Source organism: Mustela lutreola, chromosome 3, assembly GCF_030435805.1.
Source record: "Mustela lutreola isolate mMusLut2 chromosome 3, mMusLut2.pri, whole genome shotgun sequence".
Taxonomy (NCBI): domain Eukaryota; kingdom Metazoa; phylum Chordata; class Mammalia; order Carnivora; family Mustelidae; genus Mustela; species Mustela lutreola.
Window position 1 is genome coordinate 63,074,657 of NC_081292.1, and position 24,796 is coordinate 63,099,452.

The following is a 24,796-nucleotide window of genomic DNA, read 5'->3' on the forward strand; positions in this document are numbered from 1 at the left end:
ACTCATTTGTAAGTCTCTCAGTTGTGGCTTCAACTTTTCCATAACTTCTATTGGAGAACAAAATCGTCAGACTTTAAATAAGATAATTTCTTACAAGTGGATTTGACTGCTTAAATAGTCTTTGTATCTGAGAGAGCACTTAACAGATATAAAATCTAAGAGAATTATGGAATTGCTGAGGAGGTATCCTATTTTCCCCCTTAACTTAAAAATTTTGCTGGAGAAATAAAACAGACAAAAAATTTGCTGGAGAGTATAGGACTATACATGAAGAAAGGAAAGGATTTCCTTTTAGAAATGTATACCAAGTTTAGGGGTCTTTGTAATGTCAGCCTTTTTTAATTTCGCTTTAACTTCCTCATACTAATTGTGATCACTCTTGTTGTCTCTTATGGTTTGTCTCCCTCCCCGCTCCATCTTGTTTCATTTTTTCCCTCCCATAGTCTCTTCTCTTCTTCCTTAAACATTCACATAGGAATTACCTTGTGTTTATTTATGGAGCTGGAAGGAACCTTGTTTTTAGCTACTAGAGATTTGCACCCACAGGAGAGTTTAGTGGTCACAGGTGGTAGAATTTTCTGGAGCCCACCTCTAGAGTTGGGCCCTTGGGGGCCTCCTGACCCTGGAAGTGGGCATTGTGTATGCTGGTCCTCTCTGGGCCCTGTCCACAGGGAGCTCTTGCCGTGGACCCTATGTTCACCTTACAGTTCTCGTGAATCCTCAGGGCTTGATCCCTTGATAGCGTGCCCTCCCCTCAGCTCCATCTCCCCCCTGCCTCCTGTGGTCGGCCAGAGCCACAGTGCTACATATATTTATGCGGAGTTCTTGCATTGTTATCAGTGCTTTGCTTTCTCTACTAGGATGAGATGATTTAGCATAATTTAATGTTTTAGGTCTCTAAATTGGATGATTCTATGTTCTATTATCAGCTTCTTGCATTAGGTGTGCCTTAAATTGGGAACACCTGTTTTTAAAAAAAAAAAAAAAAAGGCAAGCTCATGAGGCCCTCCCGTGATTGCTCAAGCAGAGACTGCAAGTGAGGGGATAAATGGTAGTAGGCAAAATGAAACCAGGAATTTCAGCTTCCCTATGGTATTGTTAGAATCACAGTCGGTGGGGGGAAAAGAGAGAAATATCTCTACAACTAGTTGTCACAGTCTCTCTAGGAGGCCCAGGCATCAGGTCCTGCGTCTGTAGAGAAAAACTGGAAGGAACAAATAGCCAGATGGGAGAAAAACATACAAAGAGAAAAGCTAGCAGGTCTTATGCGGAGAACATAAAATGAATCCAAGAACAGGATGCATGTCAGTGAAAGGGAGGTGGGGCACACAGAGGACGTCTGGGCGGGGAAGAGTGACAAATGAAGGTCAGGTCCTGGGATGCCTTTTAGTCCCTGAAGATCCACCACTGAGGTGAAGCAGAAACTTGAGACTGAAGCCCCCTGTGAGCAGTGGGAAGGCAGGTAGGATTCATGGCAGGGTCAGCAGCAAGGGATCATGGGAAGTAGGAACCAACCCTCCTTTTCCTTCATCCCCGCCCTCTCCCTTCCTTCCCTGTGCTTCTGTTGGACATCATTATGGCCATAAATGTTATGTTAGCCCACTTAGTGAACAAATTTGATGAGAAGAGAACCTTATCAGCCTCTCCAGGAATTTCAGTCCTTCCTCTTTCTAGATGGCCCTCCTGCCTCAGGTGGTGACCTCCCCCTCCAGTGCTCCATGCAATATGTACACTCCATGATACCCACCACCGGCTCACCCAACCTCCACCATCCTCCCCTCCAAAACCCTCAGTTTGTTTCTCAGAGTCCACAGTCCCTCATGGTTTGTCTCCCCCTCCAATTTCCCCTAACTCACTTCTCCTCTCCGTCTCCCCGTGTCCTCCATGTTTTTCCTTATGCTCCACAAATAAGCGAAACCATATAATTGAGTCTCTCTGCTTGACTAATTTCACTCAGCATAATCTCTTCCAGTCCCGTCCATGTTGATATAAATTTGGGTATCCATCCTTTCTGATGGACACATAATACTCTATTGTGTGTATATGGACCATGTCTTCTTTATCTGTTCATCCATTGAAGGGCATCTTGGTTCTTTCCACAGTTTGGTGACTGTGGCCATTGCTGCTATAAACATTGGGGCACAGATGGCCCTTCTTTTCACTACATCTGTATCTTTGGGATAAATACCAATAGTGCAATAAATACTTGAATAAATGGTGCTGGGAAAATTGGACAGTTATGTGTAGAAGAATGAAACTCGACCATTCTCTTACACCATACACAAAGATAAACTCGAACTGGATAAAAGACCTCAATGTGAGGCAGGAATCTGTCAAAATCCTAGAGGAGAACATAGGCAGTAACCTCTTCGACATCGGCCACACCAACTTCTTTCAAGATATGTCTCCCAAGGCAAAGGAAACAAAAGCAAAAATGAACTTTCGGGACTTCATCAAGATCAAAACCTTCTGGGGCGCCTGGGTGGCTCAGTTGGTTAAGCAGCTGCCTTCGGCTCAGGTCATGATCCCAGTGTCCTGGGATCGAGTCCCACATCGGGCTCCTTGCCCTCCGCAGGGAGCCTGCTTCTCCCTCTGACTCTGCCTTCCACTCTGTCTGCCTGTGCTCGCTCTCGCTCGCTCTCTCTCTGACAAATAAATAAATAAAAAAAATCTTTTAAAAAAAAAAAAAAAAAAAAAAGAATTAAAAAAAAAAAAAAAAAAAAAAGATCAAAACCTTCTGCACAGCAAAGGAAACAGTCAACAAAACAAACAGGCAACCCACGGAATGGGAGAAGATACTCGCAAGTGATAGTACAGACAAAGGGCTGCTGTCCAAGATCTATAAAGAACTCCTCAAACTCAACACACACAAAATGGATAATCATGTCAAAAAATGGGCAGAAGACATAAACAGATACTTCTCCAAAGAAGACATACAAATGGCTAACAGATTCATGAAAATATGTTCATCATCATTAGCCATCAGGGAGATTCAAGTCAAAACCACATTGATATACCACCTTACACCAGTTAGAATGGCCAAAATTAACAAGACAGTAAACAACAAGTGTTGGAGAAGATGTGGAGAAAGGGGAATCCTCTTACACTGTTGATGGGAATGCAAGTTGGTGCAGCCACTTAGGAAAACAGTGTGGAGATTCCTTAAGACATTAAACATAGGGCTTCCCTATGACCCTGCAATTGCACTACTGGGTATTTACCCCAAAAATCAGAGTCTTGAAAGAAATCTCCATTATGTCAGATGTACAGTAAGAATCTTCAGGACAGATCTCTCTAAAGAGACATTTGTGATTTTTAGATCCTGGCTATACTGAATTTCAGTTACAGCTGTAGAACTGTCCAGTATTAACACCCATCTTACTGAGCACCCACTAGATGCCAGGCAGTGAACACAAAGACTTTTCTTGTAGCCAAGGGGCCACCAGTGCCATGAAGGGGACAGAGCAGTAAACAAATCAAGCATTTCAAAGCACTAGGTCATTGAATGTGGATTTTTAGGGGAATGAGCACAGGGCATTGCAGAAACACAGGGGAAGGCCCTCACTTGACTGTAATGAGCTTCTGGAACAGTGATGGGGTCTTAGAATGGTTGAAAGGACATCTGTGCAAATGGAACAGTCTGAAAAAATGCTTGAAATCTGGAAACAGTATGATGCATTTGGAGTGATAAATAATTGCTAGAGTGTAAGGTAGGAATATTGGGAGATGATGTTAGTATCTATGCCAATAAACAGAATAGTGATTTGGGAGAGAAAATATTTACACTTCTTAGACCAAAATCTTTCCATATTTTAACCTCTTTATCAGAAACTTTATTAAGTGCTCCTATAATGTAATTTTGTTGGCCTTGCTTGGGTTAATGTGTATATCTGAAAGAAATAAAACATTTGTATAGTTTGGTCTTTGGGGAATGCTGCTTTTGGTATTCTGACTTAGTTCCGAGGTTGCACACAGCACAGGTATATTTAGACTGTGTAAAAGAAAGACATTTTGAACAAATTGTCATATTCTCACATATCTTAACTGCAAGAGACTGTCTACGGTCTTTTTTTTTTTTTTAAGATTTTATTTATTTATTTGACAGAGACACAGTGAGAGAGAGAGAGAGCACAAGCAGGGGGAGTGGGAGAGGGAGAAGCAGGCTTCCCACACAGCAGGGAGCCTGATGCGGGGCTTGATTGAAGGAGCCTGGGACCACAACCTGAGCCCAAGGCAGGTGCTTAACCACTGAGCCACCCAGGCGCCCTGTCCATGGTCTGTTTTACCTCACAGAGCATTCCATGTTGATAAGCTATAGGTGAAGTGGGGACTAAATAGAATTCTATACTAGGGAGGGCAGATTCAATGATAAAGAACGTTCTTCAGAACAAAAGTCTTGTCTTTTTATTAGTTAATACCTAGAGACTGGGCTGGTTCCTGTCTTCTCTTGATAAGCGTAGTACATTAATTTTAAAAGTAGGGCCTTTATATTCCAAACTTGTGGCATGATTGTCACTTCTATTTAAGTAGCCGTGCCCGTACCATTGGTGAAGACAAACCCAAGCATGTCGCCTTCTCTGCCACAGAACCGGAAGGGGCGGGGGGAATGGGGGGTGGCCCGGTAGAGTTAGCCTTGAGATTGGCTCATGTTGCTGTTTCTTCACACCGAAGAGAAACCATGGTATGTTAGCAAGAATCTCAATGTCAGAAAGAGGGAGGCGACTCAGGGCTGAGGTCCCTCCCACTCCTAAAGAAAGTGCAGCTGCGTGGTTTTAATATGCACGGCAGGAGCTCTCAGCAGCTCGATGATATATAGTGCATTAATGTTGAAAAGATAAACACATTTGGAGAGCGCAGGAAGGGCCTTGTGTTTTTATGTTAGCAGAATGCTTCCTAATGAATAAGAATGTGCTGCTGGCTTCACAGAGCCATATGGCAGCTTTTCTAATTTTAGTTGGTGCAGATGCATAATTCTCTGGTTTTACCTTCTAGAACCTTTGAGATGCTCCATAACTTTCCCCATAATATTTAATCTCCAGCGCTGGGCCAGAAATTGCCTGTCATTGTCTCAGTGACTTGGCTGCACGTGTGCCTTGCTGTGCCGGGTTTGACGGTTGCTTCACCTGAAGTCATCCAGCTCCTAAATGCAAGAAAAGATGAAAATTGTGGATCTATTCCCACTAGAGTCTTAAAATTTGTTGTGGAGGTGATTAGACTTGTGTTTGACGTCAGTCTGCTGAAAAATTGATAGTTTCTGGGTGAGTGATTTTACTCATTTTGAAGCAGTGGAATTAATTATAAAATCCGCATAAAGTATCAGGTTCTCGTCTAGTCAAAGATTCTAATACTTTAAATAACACTGCTTCGGTAAAAGCGACTATCCTCATGCTTGACCCAACATCCAAGTAACTTTTAAACTGCTGCTTGGCTTCACATGTCAGAGGCATCGGAACCTGGGCAGAGCTGACATTTTTCTACATACATGTAAAGACCCTGTGATTACCTTTTCGCTGATGTATTTTTACAGAGTGAATAATTGATATTTGTTTGAATTCTGACTTCTTAAAGATAGACTAATTTCCACAAGTTTTCCAGTCTCTTCAGATGGTTAAAAAAACCATGTCCCTAACGGCCACATCATCCTGTCCTCCCAATGGGCGTATAGGGTTCTAAGACTTCATCAGTGGTGGTTGCCACCGCTGCTGCTGGGCTTACAGAAATTATGTGGCTGTCCCTTGAGCCAAGACTGCCATCCCTGCGAGGAGATAGCACTCTGTTCTGCTGATGGTTTCTGGGAAGAATCTTGGAATGTATGTTCTTGGTTCAGTTGCCTAATAAACAAATAGACAAAACTCGTGATGTTACCAAAAATCAGTAAGTGATGTTTTAAAAGAACATGTAAGGATCTTTTTTAAAAATTACCATTCCCTAATTTTAAAATAGCTAATTGTAGTTTGTTGTTGTTTTGTTGTTGTTGTTGTTGTTGTTTTGAGATAAATACATGTTTTGCTAGGATCACAGCTTCTGATTTGTTGCTATTCTCACCAGAAACTTAAATTTTACTTTCAAATTTGTGTCTGTAGATGCCAGTGATAAAGAGCAACTTAATCCAGTTGCTTCAAAAAATATCTGTATTTTAAAATCACTTACCTTTCTGGAGATCAAATGCTTCCCTAGTCACTTTTCCTTTTGTTCTAAGAGACAACATGAACAATAATTACTTGTAAAGAAAAGCATATGGAATATAATATTAATGATTTTCCCTCGGTTTGTGGTATGAGTCATCCTAACGCAGTCCCTGAAGAGATGGGGTTTTGTTCTTTGCTTTGAAACTGGAAATCTAATTAATTGGTATTGGATTTCTGGAATGCAGGCAAATGGAGGAAGGAACTGGACGGGATTGCTCCCGAAGCAGCCACCCGGGCAGGAAGGGACGCTCAGAGAAAGATTACAGAGGCATCCTCGGACAGTCTCTCATCAGGGTTTTGCATTTGTAAAACTGTGCTATTAAAAAGATCATAGCTGTTTTATGGCATTTTTATCTTTGGGGGGAATGAGGAAGAAAGGAAGAACGTTATTATTTTTATTGTTACTCTCTTAGGCCATATTCTTTATCTAAAAAGAATAACTTTAATGCTGAAAGTGCAGCAGAAAGAAAGAGAAGTCAAGGCATGAAGGAGAAATCTTTCTGTAGGCTCTGAAAATTAAATTTTATCATCCCTTTTTCCGATTTAAGAGTTCCATCTATAATAATGAGATTTCATAGGGTTTGACCATATGAAACTCCGGGACATCCTTCTACTCTCGAGTTTACTGAAGGATATTTTTGTAACAGAATGTATTTTTATGGCTAATGGATGCAAAATATAGAAAAGCAAATATAATTTGTGACCACTGAGAAAACTGTCTAAAAATATTAAATAGTGTGTTTTGGTATAGTAATGCTGTACTTACAGAGGTATAAATGTATCTAAGGATTTAAGCTTACTTATATCTGGCCCTTAAAAATAGCATACTAATTACTGAAAGGTTCCATCAGGATACCAGTATATGTCCAGTTATCATAATAATGTATCTCTCACTAGAGTACTTTCCTTCACCTCGTATTTAATTTCAAGGTTCAGCTGAACGTTGAACAGAACTAGTAATTACCTCATGAAAAGGACCCCAAAACAAAAATTCATGGCCAGTTTAATTTAGATTTCACTTACATTGGTAAAGCCATACTTCTGCATGTTTTCTATCATTTTGTATTATTGATTTTATTCTCTTTAATATTGAGAAATGATGAAAGCACAAATTCAATGCAGAATTGAATACTAGATGACAGATTAGTTGGAAATGCATACAATGCAAACATTTAGTGAGGACAGGAGTGAAAAGCCCCAGATTCTTTACCCTTTGTCTCTATTTCATATTTACTCTCTGAATAGTGAAAATTTCCCATTCCCTTACTTACACGAATGTATGGTGTAAATATTGCAACATTCTCTTACAAATTATCAGTAGACTCAGAGTTTTTTTTTCAAAGCGTATGTTCTACTAATAGAATTTTCAAGTTGATCTTGTGAAATTTGTGTTGTTTTCATTTTTAGTCAGGGATTCCTCGAATTCCAGCTTAGACAAACTTTTTGCCAATGTTCCTTAGCTTAGCATTGGTTTTCAGAGGCCAGGCTGACATTTTCTCGGAGCCAGATGCCACATGTCCATTCCCACCGGTTTCCTTCTTAGGCTCTTAGTTCTGCCATCCACTTGCTTATCCTGCCGAGTCCAACCCAGATACAACGTACGTGAAGTATTTTCAGCTACGTCCAGTGATTTTTATCTCTTCTTTGAACTTTAAGTTAGTTCCTTGCAATTATCCCTGCCTTACTCTCATTTAGTTCAATTGTAATTGTTTTACCCTCCCAGCTAGATTTAATCTCTCAGCTGACAAGGAGTCGTCACTCTACTCGCACCACATGCACAGCGAGGCAGGGGACACAGAGACAGAGAGACTGCTGAACAGATCCCATTGTTACTGCATGATTTCCTCATGGCGGACACTCAGGCTCTGGGACTTCCTGTTAGCGGCTTTTCTTCTCTGAAAGATTTATCAGTTGAATGTGATAAAGAGAAAAAAATGGCATGTCTTACCATCACCAGTAATTTTTCAAGAGGATCATTGTTTTTATCCAAACACATGTTTTGTCAGATCTGAATTCTCTCCTTTAAATTTTAGGCTCTTATCTTAAATTTCATCTGATCTGTAGATTTTAGGCTCTTATCTTAAATTTCATCTGATCTTTAGATTTCTAGAATAAAAGGCAGTGCACTTATGATCCTCATTCTACATATTTTCTGCTAAGAGTTCAAAATTCAGTGTCTGAGCAAGTTGCTAGAATAGTTAGGACACCCCAGCAGGGAAGTTTCTCAGTGTTTAGGAAAACCTGCATGATTGGGTTTTCTTACATTGTTTTTTAAATTCCACAAAATATTCAAGGATGAATTGAGGAAAAATGGGTCTTCAGAATGACAAGCAGATCCTCAAAATGTGTAAACATCTCACAAGGTATATCTACTGTCTTTAAAAGGCTTGGAAACAGATTATCACAGATACTGGTTTTTTTGTTTTTCTTTTTTTAATTTATTTTGCTCAAAAAATTGCATTATCATAGACCCCACAGGAAACAAGAATTTCTTACTGTTGTGAATGCAGAGTCTCATATGTCAAGTAGCCTGCTGTTTCCTAGCAGTCAGCAGTTGAGGCGGAATTGCCCTGTGATCAGTAAGTAGCTTGTGCTTCACGTCTCACTTTCCCCCAACATAAATCTGAATTCACCAGTCCATTCTTGAAAAAGAACAAAACTGCCAGCTTCAACAGTGGAAGGATGAGAGAACTGGAGACCTGAGAGAACACCCGATGCCCTGAAACTTACTGAGTAAGGCAGGGCAAGACGATCTGTTTTATTTCCTCAGGAAACCCTTTCCCTGTATTTCTGACCCTGCCTATCTGTCCCATTCCTCCCCCTGCACCCTTAGGAGGCTGTTTTGCCTAAAGGGGGGAACTGTATTCCTTTTTCCACCCCCTCCATCCTCCAGTGGCCTCTTCCATATCTGGGAATACATGCCCGACGTGCATCTGGTCTGTTAGCCTCCAAATCCTTAGTGAAAACCTGCTCTGAAACAGGGATGGTGCCTGTTGCGGCTGCAGACACATTGCCCCCTTCCTGAAACTTACCTTCCGAGGGGGATTGAGAACTATTTCCTAGACTGTGCTTATTCCAGGTAGTGGGGAGGACTGCATACCTTCCTAGGAAGAGGTACCAGAATGTCATGCAAAGAAAGCCTTTCTATTCCTCAGACTCTGATAGCTGCTCTCTGGGGAGGCTGTCTTCTCATGTACACCATTCCGGTCTAAGAATCCTGGCTGCTGCCACCGGAGGCTCCTGATGGGAGCACAGCACTCCTGCCAAAAGCGAGGAAGCGGAGCAAAGGCTGCGATTGCCTCTTTTTGTGGGCTCTCGGCACATCGCGCTCACAGTGCCGCAACACTAAAGACAAAAATGTTTTAGGATACAGGAAGACCACATAAATATATAATATCCATTTTATGAGTTTTAAGATTTAATATTAATGAAACTCAGGATCCTTAGGCCCGAAGCCTGCTGGGACCTCCACAGTACCCAGCTGCTAAATTAGATGAACTTGCAGTTGATCAGGTTGGTTCTGTCCCTGGACTGGTGGGTAGGAAAGGGAGTGGAAACCGAAGAGAAATCTGTAGCCTTACAGAGTGAACCAGCATAGGGTAGGAAAAAAGAAAGGTATATGCTCCAGTTTGCATGTACATGAAGAATATTTGGCAATGAAAAAGATTCTAGGAAAATGGGGATGGCCTTGGGGGAGGGAGGTCATATGCAGTAATTGTCTGGAAAGCCTGAGGTGTTTCCTGCCACAATGATGCTGAGGAATTGGGCTGAGACCAAGCCTGCAGAAAGAGCCAGGAGGTAAGGTACCCAGCCATCAGGAGCTAGGGAAGGCAGAAAGAAGAGAACTAAATGAAGACTGACAGATCCTCACGTACTTACTGAGTTGTAAAGGCTACCAGAAAAGTCATCTCTCTCTTTCTCTCTCTCTGTTAAAGATTTATTTATTTGTTTTAGGGGCGGGGAGAGGGAGAGAGAGAGAGAAAATCTCAAGCAGACTTTGCGCTGAGCAAGTATCCCAGTGTGGGGCTCCATCTCACAACCCTGAGATCACAGCCTGAGCTGACATCAAGAGTCAGAGGCCCGAGCAACTGAGCCACCCAGGCGCCTCAAGTCCTCTGTCTCTTAATGGGATGCCACAATTACTCAGATCTAAGGAGGTGAACCAAGAATATAGTAATTGGAAAAGCAGATACAGTCTCCTTGTGATAAGCTCTGCAAAGAAGTTACTACATTTGGAACTCTACTACCTAAGGAAGAACTAACACACACAGATAGGCTAGTAGTAAGTTGGGTTTGTAAACTACTTTATAGTTTTTAGGACGTATTTTACCTGTCACCCAGTTTTCTCCTGTCACAGCACATCGTGTACAGAAGGCAGGTCCTCTACGGCCTTAAAAAGTTGGAATGACTTCCTCTGGCTCGTCCTTCTAAATGGCTGAACTTAACCTTGAGCTCACACTGGTCATCTTCCCTTTCTCACTGAGTGTACACGTGGCAGTGGCAAGATTTGGAGGACCTGCATAATTCCTAATTATGTTCTAGGTTCTCGGGGACAAGTGAAGTTTTCCAGATCTTCAGAATACTCTGTAGGGGCGCCTGGGTGGCTCAGTGGGTTGAGCCTCTACCTTCGGCTCAGGTCATGATCCCAGGGGCCTGGGATCGAGTCCTGCATAGGGCTCTCTGCTCGGCAGGGAGCCTGCTTCTCCTCATCTCTCTCTCTGTCTGTCTCTCTGCCTATTTGTGATCTCTCTATCAAATAAATAAATAAAATCTTTTAGAATACTCTGTAAAATCTTTTTTACCAAAAAAATAAAAAAAGGAGGAGGAGGAGGGACAGCCAAATTTACCAAGGTCATGAAAGCAGGTTGATCCTGAGTACTAAATTGATTTACAGCTCTGTTTATTTGCATTTAATTACAATGCTGACATGCAGTGTAAACAAGGATATAATTTATTCAGGTACAAATAATTGACACATTGTTTTTGTGTTGTTTTCTCGCAAGTTGATGCTATGTATCTGTGAAGCTTTAAACTTTTTTGATGTTCTTAAAATAATGAGTTTGCATATATGTGGATAACTGTGCACCTGTTTGTTCTCTGAGAATTATCCATGATGGGGCACTGTCCCAGGCCCTCCCCCAGGCCCAAATGCTGCCTCTCACGTTGTAACGCTGGAGCCCATATTGTGTGTCTGTACTAGACAAAAGGGCAGCCACTGAACCCCTCCCAGTGCCTGAAAGGGTGCCTCTTCTCTCTTCCATTAATCGGTGAGCACCTTCCACGGGATTGGGACCCCTCTTTCAGGATACTCCTGTGTGAGCGCGGCAGGAGGTGGAGCAGTACAGGCATCCAGACGTGAGAGCACGTCAGGTGGGGGCAGCCGTAGCAGGAGTGACTTCCCCTTCCTTCCTTTTTTTTTTTTTTTTTTTAAGATTTTATTTACTTATTTGACAGACAGAGATTACAAGTAGACAGAGAAGCAGGCAGAGAGAGGAAGGGAAGCAGGGAAGCAGGCCCCCTGCTGAGCAGAGAGCCCGATGTGGGACTCGATCCCAGGACCCTGAGATCATGACCTGAGCTGAAGGCAGCGGCTTAACCCACTGAGCCACCCAGGTGCCCCCCCTTCCTTCCTTCTTGAAATACCTGCAAATGCACCTCTGGTTATGCTCCTGAGTCCTGAACAACAGACCTCTCGTTATCCTAGTTTGCGAAGTCCCTGGAGCAGGGACTAATTGTGCCGTAGCATGTAACAGTTTTGTAGTTGAGGGAAAAAATGCTTGTCGGGGACTAGCACGAAACCACTAAACTCATTTTACCAACTGCCTGGGAGGGTCTCTGAGCCCCACATTCTGGAGGTGAAAAGGTGGTGTTGTGTTCCTGCTTCCAGCAGCATCTCCCATTCGGCAGCGGTGTAGACGGACTTGAACTCTTCCAGCGCCCCGGCTGATTCCACTGGAGATCTTACAGATCATTACAGTGACGATGTTTCTGTGTCATTCTGTCCCTGAAGAAGCACAGCCATTTAATTCACACTTCTGTTTATTGCAGAAAAAGCAGCAGCCGCCAACGTAGATGAAGTGCAGAAATCAGACGTGTCCTCAACCGGGCAGGGAGTCATCGACAAGGATGCGCTGGGGCCTATGATGCTTGAGGTAGCGTACCCTCGTTCAGGCTCTGCCCCTACCCTGCCGTTGGTCATCACGTTATTATGTTCCCTTCTCAGGTGGATATAATTTCAGGACAATCTGCACTTAGTTTTCACTCGTAAAGCTTGAAGTACTGCTGACTTCTGGAGCTTACTGGTACATACGTACCTGACTCCAGATTTCAGCCTATATACATTTCCCAGTAATAACAGAGCATTGCCTGAGCTAGATTATAAATGGACAAAGGAAGCATTTGTTTTGGAAAATCATGCTCACAAGTCCTATTAAATTCAGCAATAGAATTTTCATTTGAAATATTCCCCCAATTCTTAGATTTTACATATGCCATGTATGGATGTCCATACAGGCAGTTAAAATTCGAGGACCAGATGGAGGCTTAAGTTTTTTATTTATGCTGCTTCAAACTAGTTTATCTCGTAAAGATGAAAACGGCAGTAATAGGCAGAGCTGTTCAGGTAAGCATCACAAGTGTAGTGGTTGGTCTTAACTCCCTGTTCTTTATTAACTTTCAGAAGTTTTATGACCAGACTCCTGTCTAGGATTTGTGAAGTCTCGTTTTCCTCTTTTATTAGCTAGTACAGTATTAAACACCAAGTGCTTTGCTGTACCTATTCCGAAATTAAAATTCAAGATGTAGGCTACGGGAAGATGAGGGGAAAAAATGTCGGTGAATATATAACAAGAAGCAGAGGAGCCCTGAGACATAAATTATGTCAGATCTCAGGATAATTTACTCTGCCGATGATATGATGAGATTGAAAATTACCGCATGGCCGCAAGCTGGGCGGCATCGTCACGTAGAATCACTTACCTTGTGGCAATAGCTGCCCGTATAGGAGAAAGTAGGATTTTTAAAGCAAAAATTACCAATAATTGCCCCCTTTCTTTCAGTTGGTACATGTGATGATCTTTATTTTTAGAGAATATCATTCTGTGAAAATTTATCCTACTCTTGGAAGGTGGGGTGGGGGGACACAGAAAAAATAAAAATAAAAAATTGTCTGACCGAGTCTTTGTATTTAGAAATGACAAGATTATTGACCCTGGCCCTGCTAGCCAAAGGACTTTAAATGACCCTGTGTTGTCCCTTGCTTATTCCTCTTGAGTCACTAGCTTGACAGTATCCAAGTACAGTTTTCAGGGAAAAAGCAAAAACACACTTAACCTGATTTTCCAGAGTCAACAAGGAAAGCCAGAGTGCTACTTCCTGCTTGGTTCTAAGAAGCAGATCAGAGAACTGTAACCAGGTGGACTATTTAGAATTAAATGAAAATAGAGAGGTTTCTGTGAAAAAATTTTTAATTATAAACAAAACTGATTTGGAAATTATGGTAATCTAAATTATTAACTTATTAGGAAATTCCCAGATGTCTGCATTGGTTCCCTATATGGAGAAAGATTACAGTAGGGTGGAAACTCCTGAAAAGATTATTGAGACTTCTAAAAAGGCATGTTTGGAGTAACCACAAGACTATGATTCAGGCCCTCTGAGAGCAAGTTTATTGATTATAGAAATCAGACTGCTGGGTATCAGTGGGCTTTCTCTCACAAAATCAGACCAGCATATTTACTGTTTAAAAATAGTCTTCTGAGGCGCCTGGGTGGCTCAACTGGGTTAAAGCCTCTGCCTTCAGCTCAGATCATGATCCCAAGGTCCTGGGATCGAGCCCCGCATCGGGCTCTCTGCTCAGCAGGGAGCCTGCTTTCCCCTCTCTTTCTGCCTGCCTCTCTGCCTACTTGTGATCTCTGTCTGTCAAATAAATAAATTTTTTAAAAAATAGTCTTCTGAGAATTCAGTGGCAAGGACTTCTGTGGCAGGACTTCGGTGCTGAATAGGTTAGAGGATTAATGCTCAAATCTAGTGACTTAAGGTTTGAAGTCTTTATCCCTGTTTACATGGAATAATTTAAACAGGGAAAACTTGTTCTCGCTGAGCTGTTCCTAGGCATAGATGCACACTCATGCTTACATCATAGCATAGTGGTTGCTAGGCAACAAAACCAAATGTCAGTTTTTTTCATCAGAGCATATCACAGTGTACTTTAAAAAACACAGTCTTATAAGATGAAACACTTTCATCTTTCAGTCATACTATGCTATAAATCAGTCTTTTTGTCATGGTGCAAAGCAGTGGGGAGCTCTCTGCATTTTCAAAAGGGAACTATAGGTAATATAATTACGAAAATCCCTGCGAATGTATATCCGAAGCAGTTAGTTTAGAAAGACACGTGGCACATAACTCATCAACTGACTTCCTTCCTTTCCCCCTTCACAGACATACACCCGCATGCGCTTACTCACACGAGGCTTTCAAGGGTTGCTGCCAACCTGTTGTGGAAGGCCATTTACATACAGTCTTGCTTTGCCCTGCACATTGTTCACACCATTGGTAAAACCTGACAGAATATTTCAGAAAGACTTAAAATTGAATGGTGTTACTTTTTTTTTTTTTTTTTTTTAAAGAGCTATTCACTGGTGCCTTATGGTCATTTCTAATTTGAGAGAGCACTTAGTTTTGTGATGAAAATAGAATTAAAGATGGAATATATTCAAAGAAAGCTCACAAAATAGGAGCCTGTTAAGTAATAACTTAAGGAAAAAGCAAACTAGGATAAAAGTAAATACTTCGTGCCCCAGCCATACACATTGTCATGTCAATATGTACACGTAACATTCATGTTAAAAACAATAGTAAATACATAGCACAGGGAAGCTGTGTGACACAAGCTGAGTAGACCAGGAGGCCCTATGTCAAGGTGTGCCTGATCAGTATCAAGCCTTCTGTAGTCTTTTTTTTTTTTAAAGATTTTATTTATTTATTTGACAGAGAGAGTGAGATCACAAGTAGGCAGAGCAGCAGGCAGAGAGAGAGGGGGAAGCAGGCTCCCTGCTGAGCAGAGAGCCCGATGTGGGGCTCCATCCCAGGGCCCTGAGATCATGACCTGAGCCAAAGGCAGAGGCTTAACCCACGGAGCCACCCAGGTGCCCCAGGCTTCTGTAGTCTTGATCGCTCACCTAATCTGTAAAACAGGGCTCTGACAAGCACAGACCCAAAAGGAAAAGGAGGAGTCACAAAGAGAAACTCACTAAACTCTCAACTTCCATATCACCAAGGTGAACATGATAGGAAAAGATTTGGGGCAAACACTGAAGTAGAACTCTTCTGCAGAGTAATCGCAAGCCAGAGCTTTTGAGTCCACCTGGATTCAGATTCCAGCTCTGCCACTGACTGAGTCAGAAAAGCTTATATAAACCACTGCCCCTCTTAGAGCCTCAGTTTCTTCCTCCTCTGCTAATTGAAGAGGGTAGCACATTCCTTCCAGAGTTGTAAATATTCAGATGACCCGATGTGTTTGGGCACAGTAAACATGCTCGGTAGTTACTCTCATTATCTTTATTTCCTGAAATGATCCTAGAGTCTTTCTGTCCTGCCCTAATCTAGATTGGAATGACAGCAAGGAGGAGTGGGGCCAAGCCACACGGCAGGAAAATGTTAATGTTATCTAGGTGGTTAGGGACCTTCATCTCCATGACTAGGGAACAAGTCATAGAGAAGGGCACAGTTCGTTAAGTTTCCAGTTGTCACTGTCAAAAACCAAAACCTCAAGTCCCCTTCCAGTCTTCAGACTCTACGGCTGAGGCCTCAGCGTGTGGTCCCCGTTGCCATTATCGGAGAGATACTTACTTACTTCCCAAACCCTTCCCCTAAACAATAAAGGATTGATGTTTGAGGACACCTGCAGTTCTTTTCATTTAAACCCTGGCAGCTTTAAAGATAGCAAAGTTTGGGGTTTCTTAATCCTTAAACTGAAGGAAAATTATTGATGACCCTTTCCTCCCATTGTGTCGCATGAGAAATGGGTAGAACATAATCGCTTTGTACTGGGTTGGTAACATAAGCGTTGTCCTTGGCCAGGTGGAGTCCATCAGTATAATTTGGAAAATACAGATAAATGCCTGCACTTACATGGCAGTAATTATCTCCTGATAACATAACAGAGTTAATATTTGTCATTTAGTTTGTGAGAAGAATCCCTGATCTAGGCTCTCTCCCACTTACTAAGACAGAACAATTTCACCACGCGAAAATGTATTCATTGTTCCCCAAAACTAGGAGAGGGGCGAGAGAGAGAGAAATCTCTTTTTTGTCCATGTGTGAATTCCACCCTTTCCCTTAAGGGGATCATCCCTTCTTAACAGCTGGATATGATTTTTCTCTTGTGTCCTTTCTAACATGGTTTGTGCCTTTTCCCTTAGGCCCTTGATGGGTTCTTCTTTGTAGTGAACCTGGAAGGCAACGTTGTATTTGTTTCAGAGAACGTGACACAATACCTAAGGTATAACCAAGAAGAGCTGATGAACAAAAGTGTATATAGCATCCTGCATGTTGGGGACCACACTGAATTTGTCAAAAACCTGCTGCCAAAGTCTATAGGTAAATGCTTATCTGCTGCTCCCTCCTCTCCCATGGTTGGAGGGGGTCACATAGAGCTGGGTGGTATGTCAGTTGGGGATAAGGGTAACTGGGTAGTTCTTCAGAGAGGCTTATATTAACTATTTAAGCTTCAAAGTCATGGAGAAGAGGACATCTGCAGATAGTGATCTTGAAGGAAAGATTGTTTTGATCCTCTATTTAAAGTATATGAAAATAGTTCAGATGGAAGGGACTCCTGTGGCAACGGTTTTCATGGGGTTTGTTTCATTGTTTTTTGAGGGGGTGCCACACTGCCCCCCCACTCTGGGCAGGGCCAGCCGCCTCTGATTGGGCTTGTGCTCCTTGGTTCTAAGAAGTAGAAGGTCATGAGAAGTTTGAGATTGGACTTGAGAAAAACAAAATTTTGAGTGCTGCTAATGAAGAGAGTCTGTGTGTGGGTGCCTCCAGTATCCTGAGGCCATGACATTAAGGAATAAGTGGCACATGGAGGGTCAGATGCTGTCGGGCCGATAGCCCTGAGTGGGCTCTTCCATATTCCAGATGCTTTGGTGGCTCTGCCTCCTTACCCACTCTCCCTGGTCCATAGCGCCGAATTCCTGTCTCTCTAAAGATGCTCTCCAAGGGTGTCTAGGAGTCTCGAGGGCCACGGTTTCAAGTGGGTGGTTCGCAGCGTGGGCCCACCTTCCTTGCTGCTCCAGAGTATTGCCGTTCCCACTTACTAAGTGGTTCTTTTTTTAATATTCTCACTTCGACTGATGATGCTAAGAACATCTTCACAGATAAAAGGAAGTGCATATTTTAGTACAGAATAAGGTCAAGTCCTGAGTTAGCAAGTATTTCTGTTCTTTTTTTTTCAAACGGTTTCTATTAGCCGGTCTTATTGTTACCGCAGTAAATAGGAGAAGGCCCTTTTTGAATTCTATGAGGGCTAGCTTTTCCTTGGCAGGATAACCCTTTGTTCAAAGTGACTGCAACAGTAAGACAAAACATATGAATATTCATGTGAGATTCTTTTATTATATTCTGTAGTAAATGAACAAGAAAATGGGATTTCTTCAGGTAACTAATATTTCAGATCTCTTCAGTAATTTGATGACTTCCTCAAAGGACCTGTACTTATTAATTCACTATTATTAATTCACTTGTCTAAAGAGCTCTTTTCCTGACTTTATACTGTACTTCTTTTATATTTTAAAAATTACTTATTAACCTGAGTTAATAAGAACTCTTTTTTTCTTTCTTCTTTGATTTTTCTCTTTGTAGTATCCATTATGTAAATAAGCTTTTAAGAATACCGATGGCGGAAGAAACTTCTCAAATGTCTGCACAACGTATAAAGCTAGCTATGGTTCCTCCTGTGATTCCAAAACAGTTTCTTGGAGTTAACTTGATATTTCCTTTGTTCTTTCCAGGGTGTGTTTTCTTTTTTATTCCTTTGCAGCCCAGTGGCTATGGGCTTAGCATCGCATTCACCAGAGCACCTAGATATCCTTTTAAGTATTTTCTCACGAGTGAGCTTTGAGAGTGTGTTTGCTTATCTTAACCACTGGCCCTTATTTTTCGATCCGCTCTTTCACTGTCCTACTGATTGTAATATTTTTTAGATAAAACATAAAGAACAGTAAAGAAAAGGATACCAAACTGAGTATTAGGATTGGTTCTGATTCCAGCTCTAATTTTATTTCTCTTGATTGCTTTAACCCATTTCCCCAAAAAAGTGTCTTTCCTCTGTGTCATTCTCTCTTGAATTAATACGTTTCTAAGGATTCACACTAAAGTAGAAGACATGTGACGTAGCCTTTCCCTTGGTAAAAAATAAATGATATTAGCAGGGCCTCTGCAGGGAGTTTTCAGTCGACTTGAGGAAATGTGCATGAAACAAAATAGAGTCATTCAGCAACAGCTGACTTACACAATACATACCAAAATTTCTGTAAAATTCTACGGAAGAAAGGTCTGGGAGAGGCGGAGATAATGAGATCTCGGCCTCAGAGTCAAGTACGCTGGGCTGGGAGAAATAGTGGCAGGTAAGGTGGCAGGAGCACCGGTGTCCCTGTGGGACCAGGTGTGGAGGCTGGTGGGGGAGGTCTGTGCTGGCCAGCATGGGGGATCTGGTTAGACGGGTAAGATGGCGCTGCTTAGTGAGATTTAGTCCATCAGTTCCAGTGGCCTTCTTATCCCTGACTATATCAAGTCTGCATCCTCTTAAAGAGCTTGATGCGTGTGGCACTTGGTGCCAGTTCCAGATTTTTGAGCAGGGATAACATATCTAAAGGGCGTAAAATATCTAAAGTACAAGTAGGTTGAACCAGATTTCCAAGACAACAGAGTAAGGAAAATCCAAAAATGAAGAGCAGTGTCCTAATAATAGTCATCCAAGGCCTGACCTTGAAGGAAGGAGTCAGGGTGAAGAGTAAGAGGGTTAAAAGTTATTTTGGAAATCCCAAGCATTTTTCCCAGCTTGTTTAACATCAGCATCATTTCGATAATTTGGCAGCAGCAAGCCTGGTGTTGGTTTGTAATTGTCGGATTGCTTTTACCTCCCTCAGTGAATGGGGGATCCTGGTCTGGCGAACTTCCTAGGCGGAATAGCCATACCTTCAATTGTCGGATGCTGGTAAAACCTCTACCTGATTCGGAAGAGGAAGGTCATGATAACCAGGAAGCACACCAGAAATATGAAACTATGCAGTGCTTTGCTGTCTCTCAACCAAAGTCCATCAAAGAAGAAGGAGAAGGTAGGACAAAATTTGCAGACTGTCTTACATGTCTGTGTGTTTATCCCTGTGCTGCTTTTTTCATACTTAATTATCTAAAATGAGTGGCCACACAAAGAAGAATTTAGAAATGGTTTCTCCATTCTCTTTAACCTACTTAGTTCTTGTGATAAATTCATCTTTTTTAAAGATTTTTATGTATTTGTCAGAGAGAGTGCACGCAAGCACAGGCAAGGGGGCAGGGACAGGCAGAAGTAAAAAGCAGACTCCCCGCTGAGCTGGGAGCCTGACATGGGAGTTGATCCCAGGACCCTGGGGTCATGACCTGAGCTGAAGCCAGACGCCCAACTGACTGAGCCACCCAAGTATCCCTTAAGTTCGATTTTTTAAGTCTTTAGAACAGTACTATTCAGTAGAATGTTCTGCAGTCATGGCAGTATTGTGTATCTTCTGTGCCCAGTGCAGGCCCCACTAGCTACACATGCCTACTGAGCATTTGCAATTTCAATAATGCCACTGGGGGACTGAATTTTGTATTTTATTAAGTTTACATTTACCTAGCCACTAGTGGCAGCCCTACTAGAGAAGCTCTGGTAATAGTTAAGCTTCCCGGGGATCCGAGGCTCCTCTGGATTGTCTACTGCAAGCAGCGAGCCTCAGACCTAGAAAAATGCGCAAGTACAAACAGTATTTTTCATATACTTTCTGGGGGTTCATGGATTCCATACAATTGATCCATGGATGCAGGGTCCAGAATGCAGTGTACTAGAATGATCCATAAGAGAGGATAGAGATGGGAGTGACTGAGGGAGAGGATTTCAAGCTCTCAAGTTCTTAGTCTCTTCCTCTTAAAGGACATGGGTATAGCATCCACCCGGATGCCCTCCAAGCAAGCCATACTGTGCCGCTGAGTGTCCCTCTCTCCTCTGAGGCTTTGAAAGAGAGAAGGTGCGGAGGGGCATTCGGGGGTGAAAACCTAACGGGCTTTATCATCAGACACGCCTGCTCCTCATTCAGCCGCTTCCCAACTCTGGCTTTGGGCCAGTCTTTTGACCTCTTTGAGCATCAGTTTGCTCTCTTCTCTCATCAAATGAGGTCAACAATGCTAGTATCAGAGTAAGGATTAAATGAATACGCCTGAACCATGATCAGCATTAAATAGTCCAGAACGTCCCCAACTTCCGATGGTTTGACTTAACTGTTCTTTGACATTAGGACTGTGCAAAAGCCATACACAGTCAGTAGAAACTATACTTCAAATTTTATAATTCAACTCTTTGCCTGGGCTAGTGATATGCCTACAGTCCTCTCTCAGGATGCTGGGCAGCGACAGCGAGCCACAGCAGAAGCCACACTTCCGAGGGTTATGCACCCATTGTGTCATTCGCCTTCAGTGTAGTATCTGGTAAATTACATGAGTGGTCAGCACTTCATGAAAACACAGGCTTTGTGTGAGATGATGTTGCCCAACTGTAGACTAGTGTGTCTGAGCACATTTAAGATGGCCATGGCTAAGTTACGATGTTTGGTAGGTTAGATGTAGTAAATGCATTTTCACCTTACAGTATTTTCATCTAAAAATAGGTTTGTCAAGGGGGGCACGTGGGTGGCTCATCCAGGTGAACGTCTGACTCTTGGTTTCAGCTCAGGTTGTGATCTCAGGGTCTTGGGCTCAAGCCCCACGTCAGGCTCCACACTCAGCAGCGAGTCTGCTTGTCTCTTCCTCCCTCTGCCCCTGTCCCTACTTTTGCACTCTCGCTCTCTTTCTCTCTCTCTCGCTCGCTCTCTCAAATAAGTAAATCTTTAAAAAGAATAATAAAAATAGGTTTATCAGGATGTAACCCCATTGTAAGTTGAGGAAGATCTGTAGTTCATTCTTTTTTTTTTTAAGAATGTGAAAGTAATTTGTAATTTAAATTTTATTGAAAAGTAATGGAGCTCTCATAGATGACATAATTTTTTCAAAATTAAGTTTTTACGTAAGTATGCAATGTTGAGGGATATTTTTTTCTTTTTATGCAACATACTAAGTGCTGCCAATTCACCCATCTAGGATGCCATTCCAAAGTGGAAAAAAAAGATATAGCTGATCTAATTTGTGGTTTTGTGCTGTATATTTAAACATTTTTGTACATTTAAAGTCTGGTTCTCAGTGTTAACACAGTATGGCTGAGGAGGATTTCCGAGCCATAATGTGCTTGGGTTCGAGTCCTGGCTTCACCAGCTTTGTACGGTGTTAGGCAACTTACTGAAACTCTGTGCTGTGGTTTCCTCCTGTGTTAAATGGGGAGAACTCCAGTACCTGCCTCATAGAGCTGGCACAAGGACGAAACAAACCGGGAGCCTCTAAAGCAGCTAAAAAAGATGTCTGCCTCATAGTGTGTGCTCAGATATTTAGCTTTTTATTATGTTGAGAATGAGGATTACATTTATATTTGGGATACCCACTATTCCTGGGTATATATATATATATATTTTAATATTTTTATTTATTTATTTGACAGGCAGAGATCACAAGCAGGCAGACAGGCAGGCAGAGAGAGAAGGAGGGGAAACAGGCTCCGTGCTGAGCAGAGAGCCCAATGCAGGGCTCGATCTCAGGACCCTGGGATCATGACCTGAGCCGAAGGCAGCGGCTTTAACCCACTGAGCCACCCAGGCACCCTTCCTGGGTATATTTAAAGAACTCCTTCCCCAGATTTCAAGACGAGCAATCATAAATCAAGGACATAAGATATGAAGACTTTTTTGACCTTTTTTCCCAGCATTTTGAAATTGAAAGAGCTACACAGTGTGCCCTGCATGTTACAAAGATAAATAAAACATTACCCTGTTCTCTAGAAGTGAACACAGATGAATAAAACAATGTCAGTGGGTAAGGAATGAAGGCTCAGCATGGCTCTATGAGAAACCAGCCAGGGCCGAGATTTGACCAGTAACGCAGCCGCTCTGGCGCATGCTGCACTTTCCAGGATTTGTTCTCCAAGTCACCTCCAGCCTTGGAGGTTCTTGGTTTGAAAGCGCATATTGCCATTCTGGGGGCAGCCGCATCGTTGGGTAGAGGGGACGTCTAGTGTTCCGGTAGCGTAGTGAACCAAAAACTCAAAAAACAAATGCTTGACAGAGCAGAGTATGGGATTTGAGTTTTCATCATCTGTGTATTGATGTTGAAATGAGCTGCTTGTCGAGGTCCACCACGCTCCCCCGCTGTCCCTGGGAAGGTGGCTGCAGATCATTGGAGCCCCTGTGGTGGGTGGACTTCGGCCACATGTGTCCCTGGCTTCAGTGGTCTCCCCCGACCTCTCCTAGCTCTTCGTGCACAGCACGCCCTTGTCCGTCCCCCAGCTCTTCCCACTCAGGCAGGGAGAGGGCGAAGCCGGGGGTGGGGGGGTGGTGCAGGGTGCACAGTATTCTGTCGTCCCTCCTGCACTGATTGGCAAGGTTGCATTTTCATAAATACACTTGAGTTTGTGTGACGCGCTGGAAAGGCCTAATGTGGTAACTATGAATGTATGTGATTGAAGATTTGCAGTCCTGCTTGATTTGTGTGGCAAGAAGAGTTCCTATGAAGGAGAGACCAGTTCTTCCCTCATCAGAAAGTTTTACTACTCGCCAAGATCTCCAAGGTACATTTTCTCTCCAAAGCAATCATTTGAGAATATCGACCTATTCGTAAGGCAGGGGCTCTGTTCAGGAGATAACAAAGAAGCTGGGGATGGTGATGGGTGCCTGGGCAGAAGCCTCGAGGCGCCGCAGGAAGGAGAGGGAGGGACACTTCTTTTCACTGTCCGCCCTTTCGGTCCATGTACTTGTGCTGCCTATTCTAAAGAAGGACATTTTTCTCTTGTAAAATGCTAATCACTTCCAGACACAGTAGATGAGTGTGTAGGTGTAATGCTTGCTGTCGTTTCATAGGCAAGATCACTTCACTGGACACAAGCACCATGAGGGCAGCCATGAAACCAGGCTGGGAGGACCTGGTGAGAAGGTGCATTCAGAAGTTCCACGCGCAGCATGAAGGGGAGGCTGTGTCCTATGCTAAGAGGCATCATCATGAAGGTAAGCGTCCCCACGTGCCACTCCTCTTGGAGTTGACATTGCTGCATGACTGCTTCCTGCGGGAGCTTTCTCTGAAACCGTGAGCCTGAAGTTCACCTCAGGAAACTTGGATCTGTTGACTTTGTATGTTTAGATGTGGTTGCATCGTCTAGCCATCTAAATGTCGCCATCTAAAGGAAAATTTAAGAGGCGCCTGGGTGGCTCAGAGGGTTAAGCCTCTGCCTTCTGCTCAGGTCATGGTCTCAGGGTCCTGGGATCGAGCCCCACATCAGGCTCTCTGCTCAGTGGGAGCCTGCTTCCCCCTGTCTCTGTTTGCCTCGCTGCCTACTTGTGATCTCTCTCTCTGTGTCAAATAAATAAATAAAATCTAAAAAAAAAAAAAAAAAGAAAATTTAATAGAACCTATAAGACAGAAGAATGAGATAAATCAGAGATCATTTCATAAAAACAGAAGAAAGGGAAGGAAAGAGATCATTTTTTCTGATCCCAAGGCTTCTGTATATAAATATGACTATTTAATAAGGGGCCAGTTAATATCAAAAGAAATTTCTGAATCAAAGAAAATCTGGAAATAAGAATGAAGTGAAATTTGCAAGAGCAGCTGAATTCCTAGTAGAGGGGACAGTGAAGTCACTTGTCTTGAGGTCACAGGTCAGCTAGACTGACAGTTAATTAGCAAGATGGCTAGAACTAAACCCAGGATTTCGAAGTCCTACGCCAGTAATAATAGCAGCCCTCCTGGGCACGTGGTCTTTGTGCAGTTACCTTCCTTCTTTACACTGTCTTGTGGACCCTCAGCACAACTGTGAGGTAGGTGTTAGGACTCAAGCTGGAGATGGGGACCTAGAAGCAGGTGAAATGACTGGCTTGTCAGCACTGGAGCCTAACTTGCCATCCCTCTCCTGTGCAGTCCCTCTGCTCTGCTGCTTCTGGAGCTCTTCGTGCTCAATCACATTTCCTCAAGTGCCTTCTGGTTTCTTGTTCTATCTGTGAGAACGAAGAAAAACTGCCTTTCCCTGGCACTTATTCAGAACTAAGTGGGGGAAGGAGACACTTCTCCTGATCTTTCGGTCCTCTCGTGCACACTGCATGTCCTGGCAGGGGGCACCTGGGTAGGAGGCCTGGATTACCAGGGAGGGGCTATGAGGCCTGGGACCAGTGGGGCCCAGCAGAGTGTGCCTGGTAACTCGGTTTGGCAGATTGTTACATTTTGGCAGAAAAAAAAGTCCT

General features: G+C 42.9%; 1 protein-coding gene across 5 annotated transcripts in view; it reads left to right on the forward strand.

The window, feature by feature from the left end:
- The window catches only part of NCOA2 (nuclear receptor coactivator 2), a 303,782-nt gene that overhangs the window by 229,033 nt on the left and 49,953 nt on the right, over positions 1–24,796 (forward strand). For 3 of the 5 annotated variants that reach the window (XM_059166252.1, XM_059166254.1, XM_059166251.1), the window contains exons 5-9: positions 12,237–12,340; positions 16,613–16,790; positions 19,340–19,528; positions 23,032–23,133; positions 23,423–23,566. In XM_059166252.1, coding sequence (XP_059022235.1) covers positions 12,237–12,340; positions 16,613–16,790; positions 19,340–19,528; positions 23,032–23,133; positions 23,423–23,566 — 717 coding nt within the window. Of the gene's footprint in view, positions 1–12,236; positions 12,341–16,612; positions 16,791–19,339; positions 19,529–23,031; positions 23,134–23,422; positions 23,567–24,796 lie in introns of those variants that run through there. The other 2 variants (XM_059166253.1, XM_059166255.1) reach the window with 2 other exon arrangements.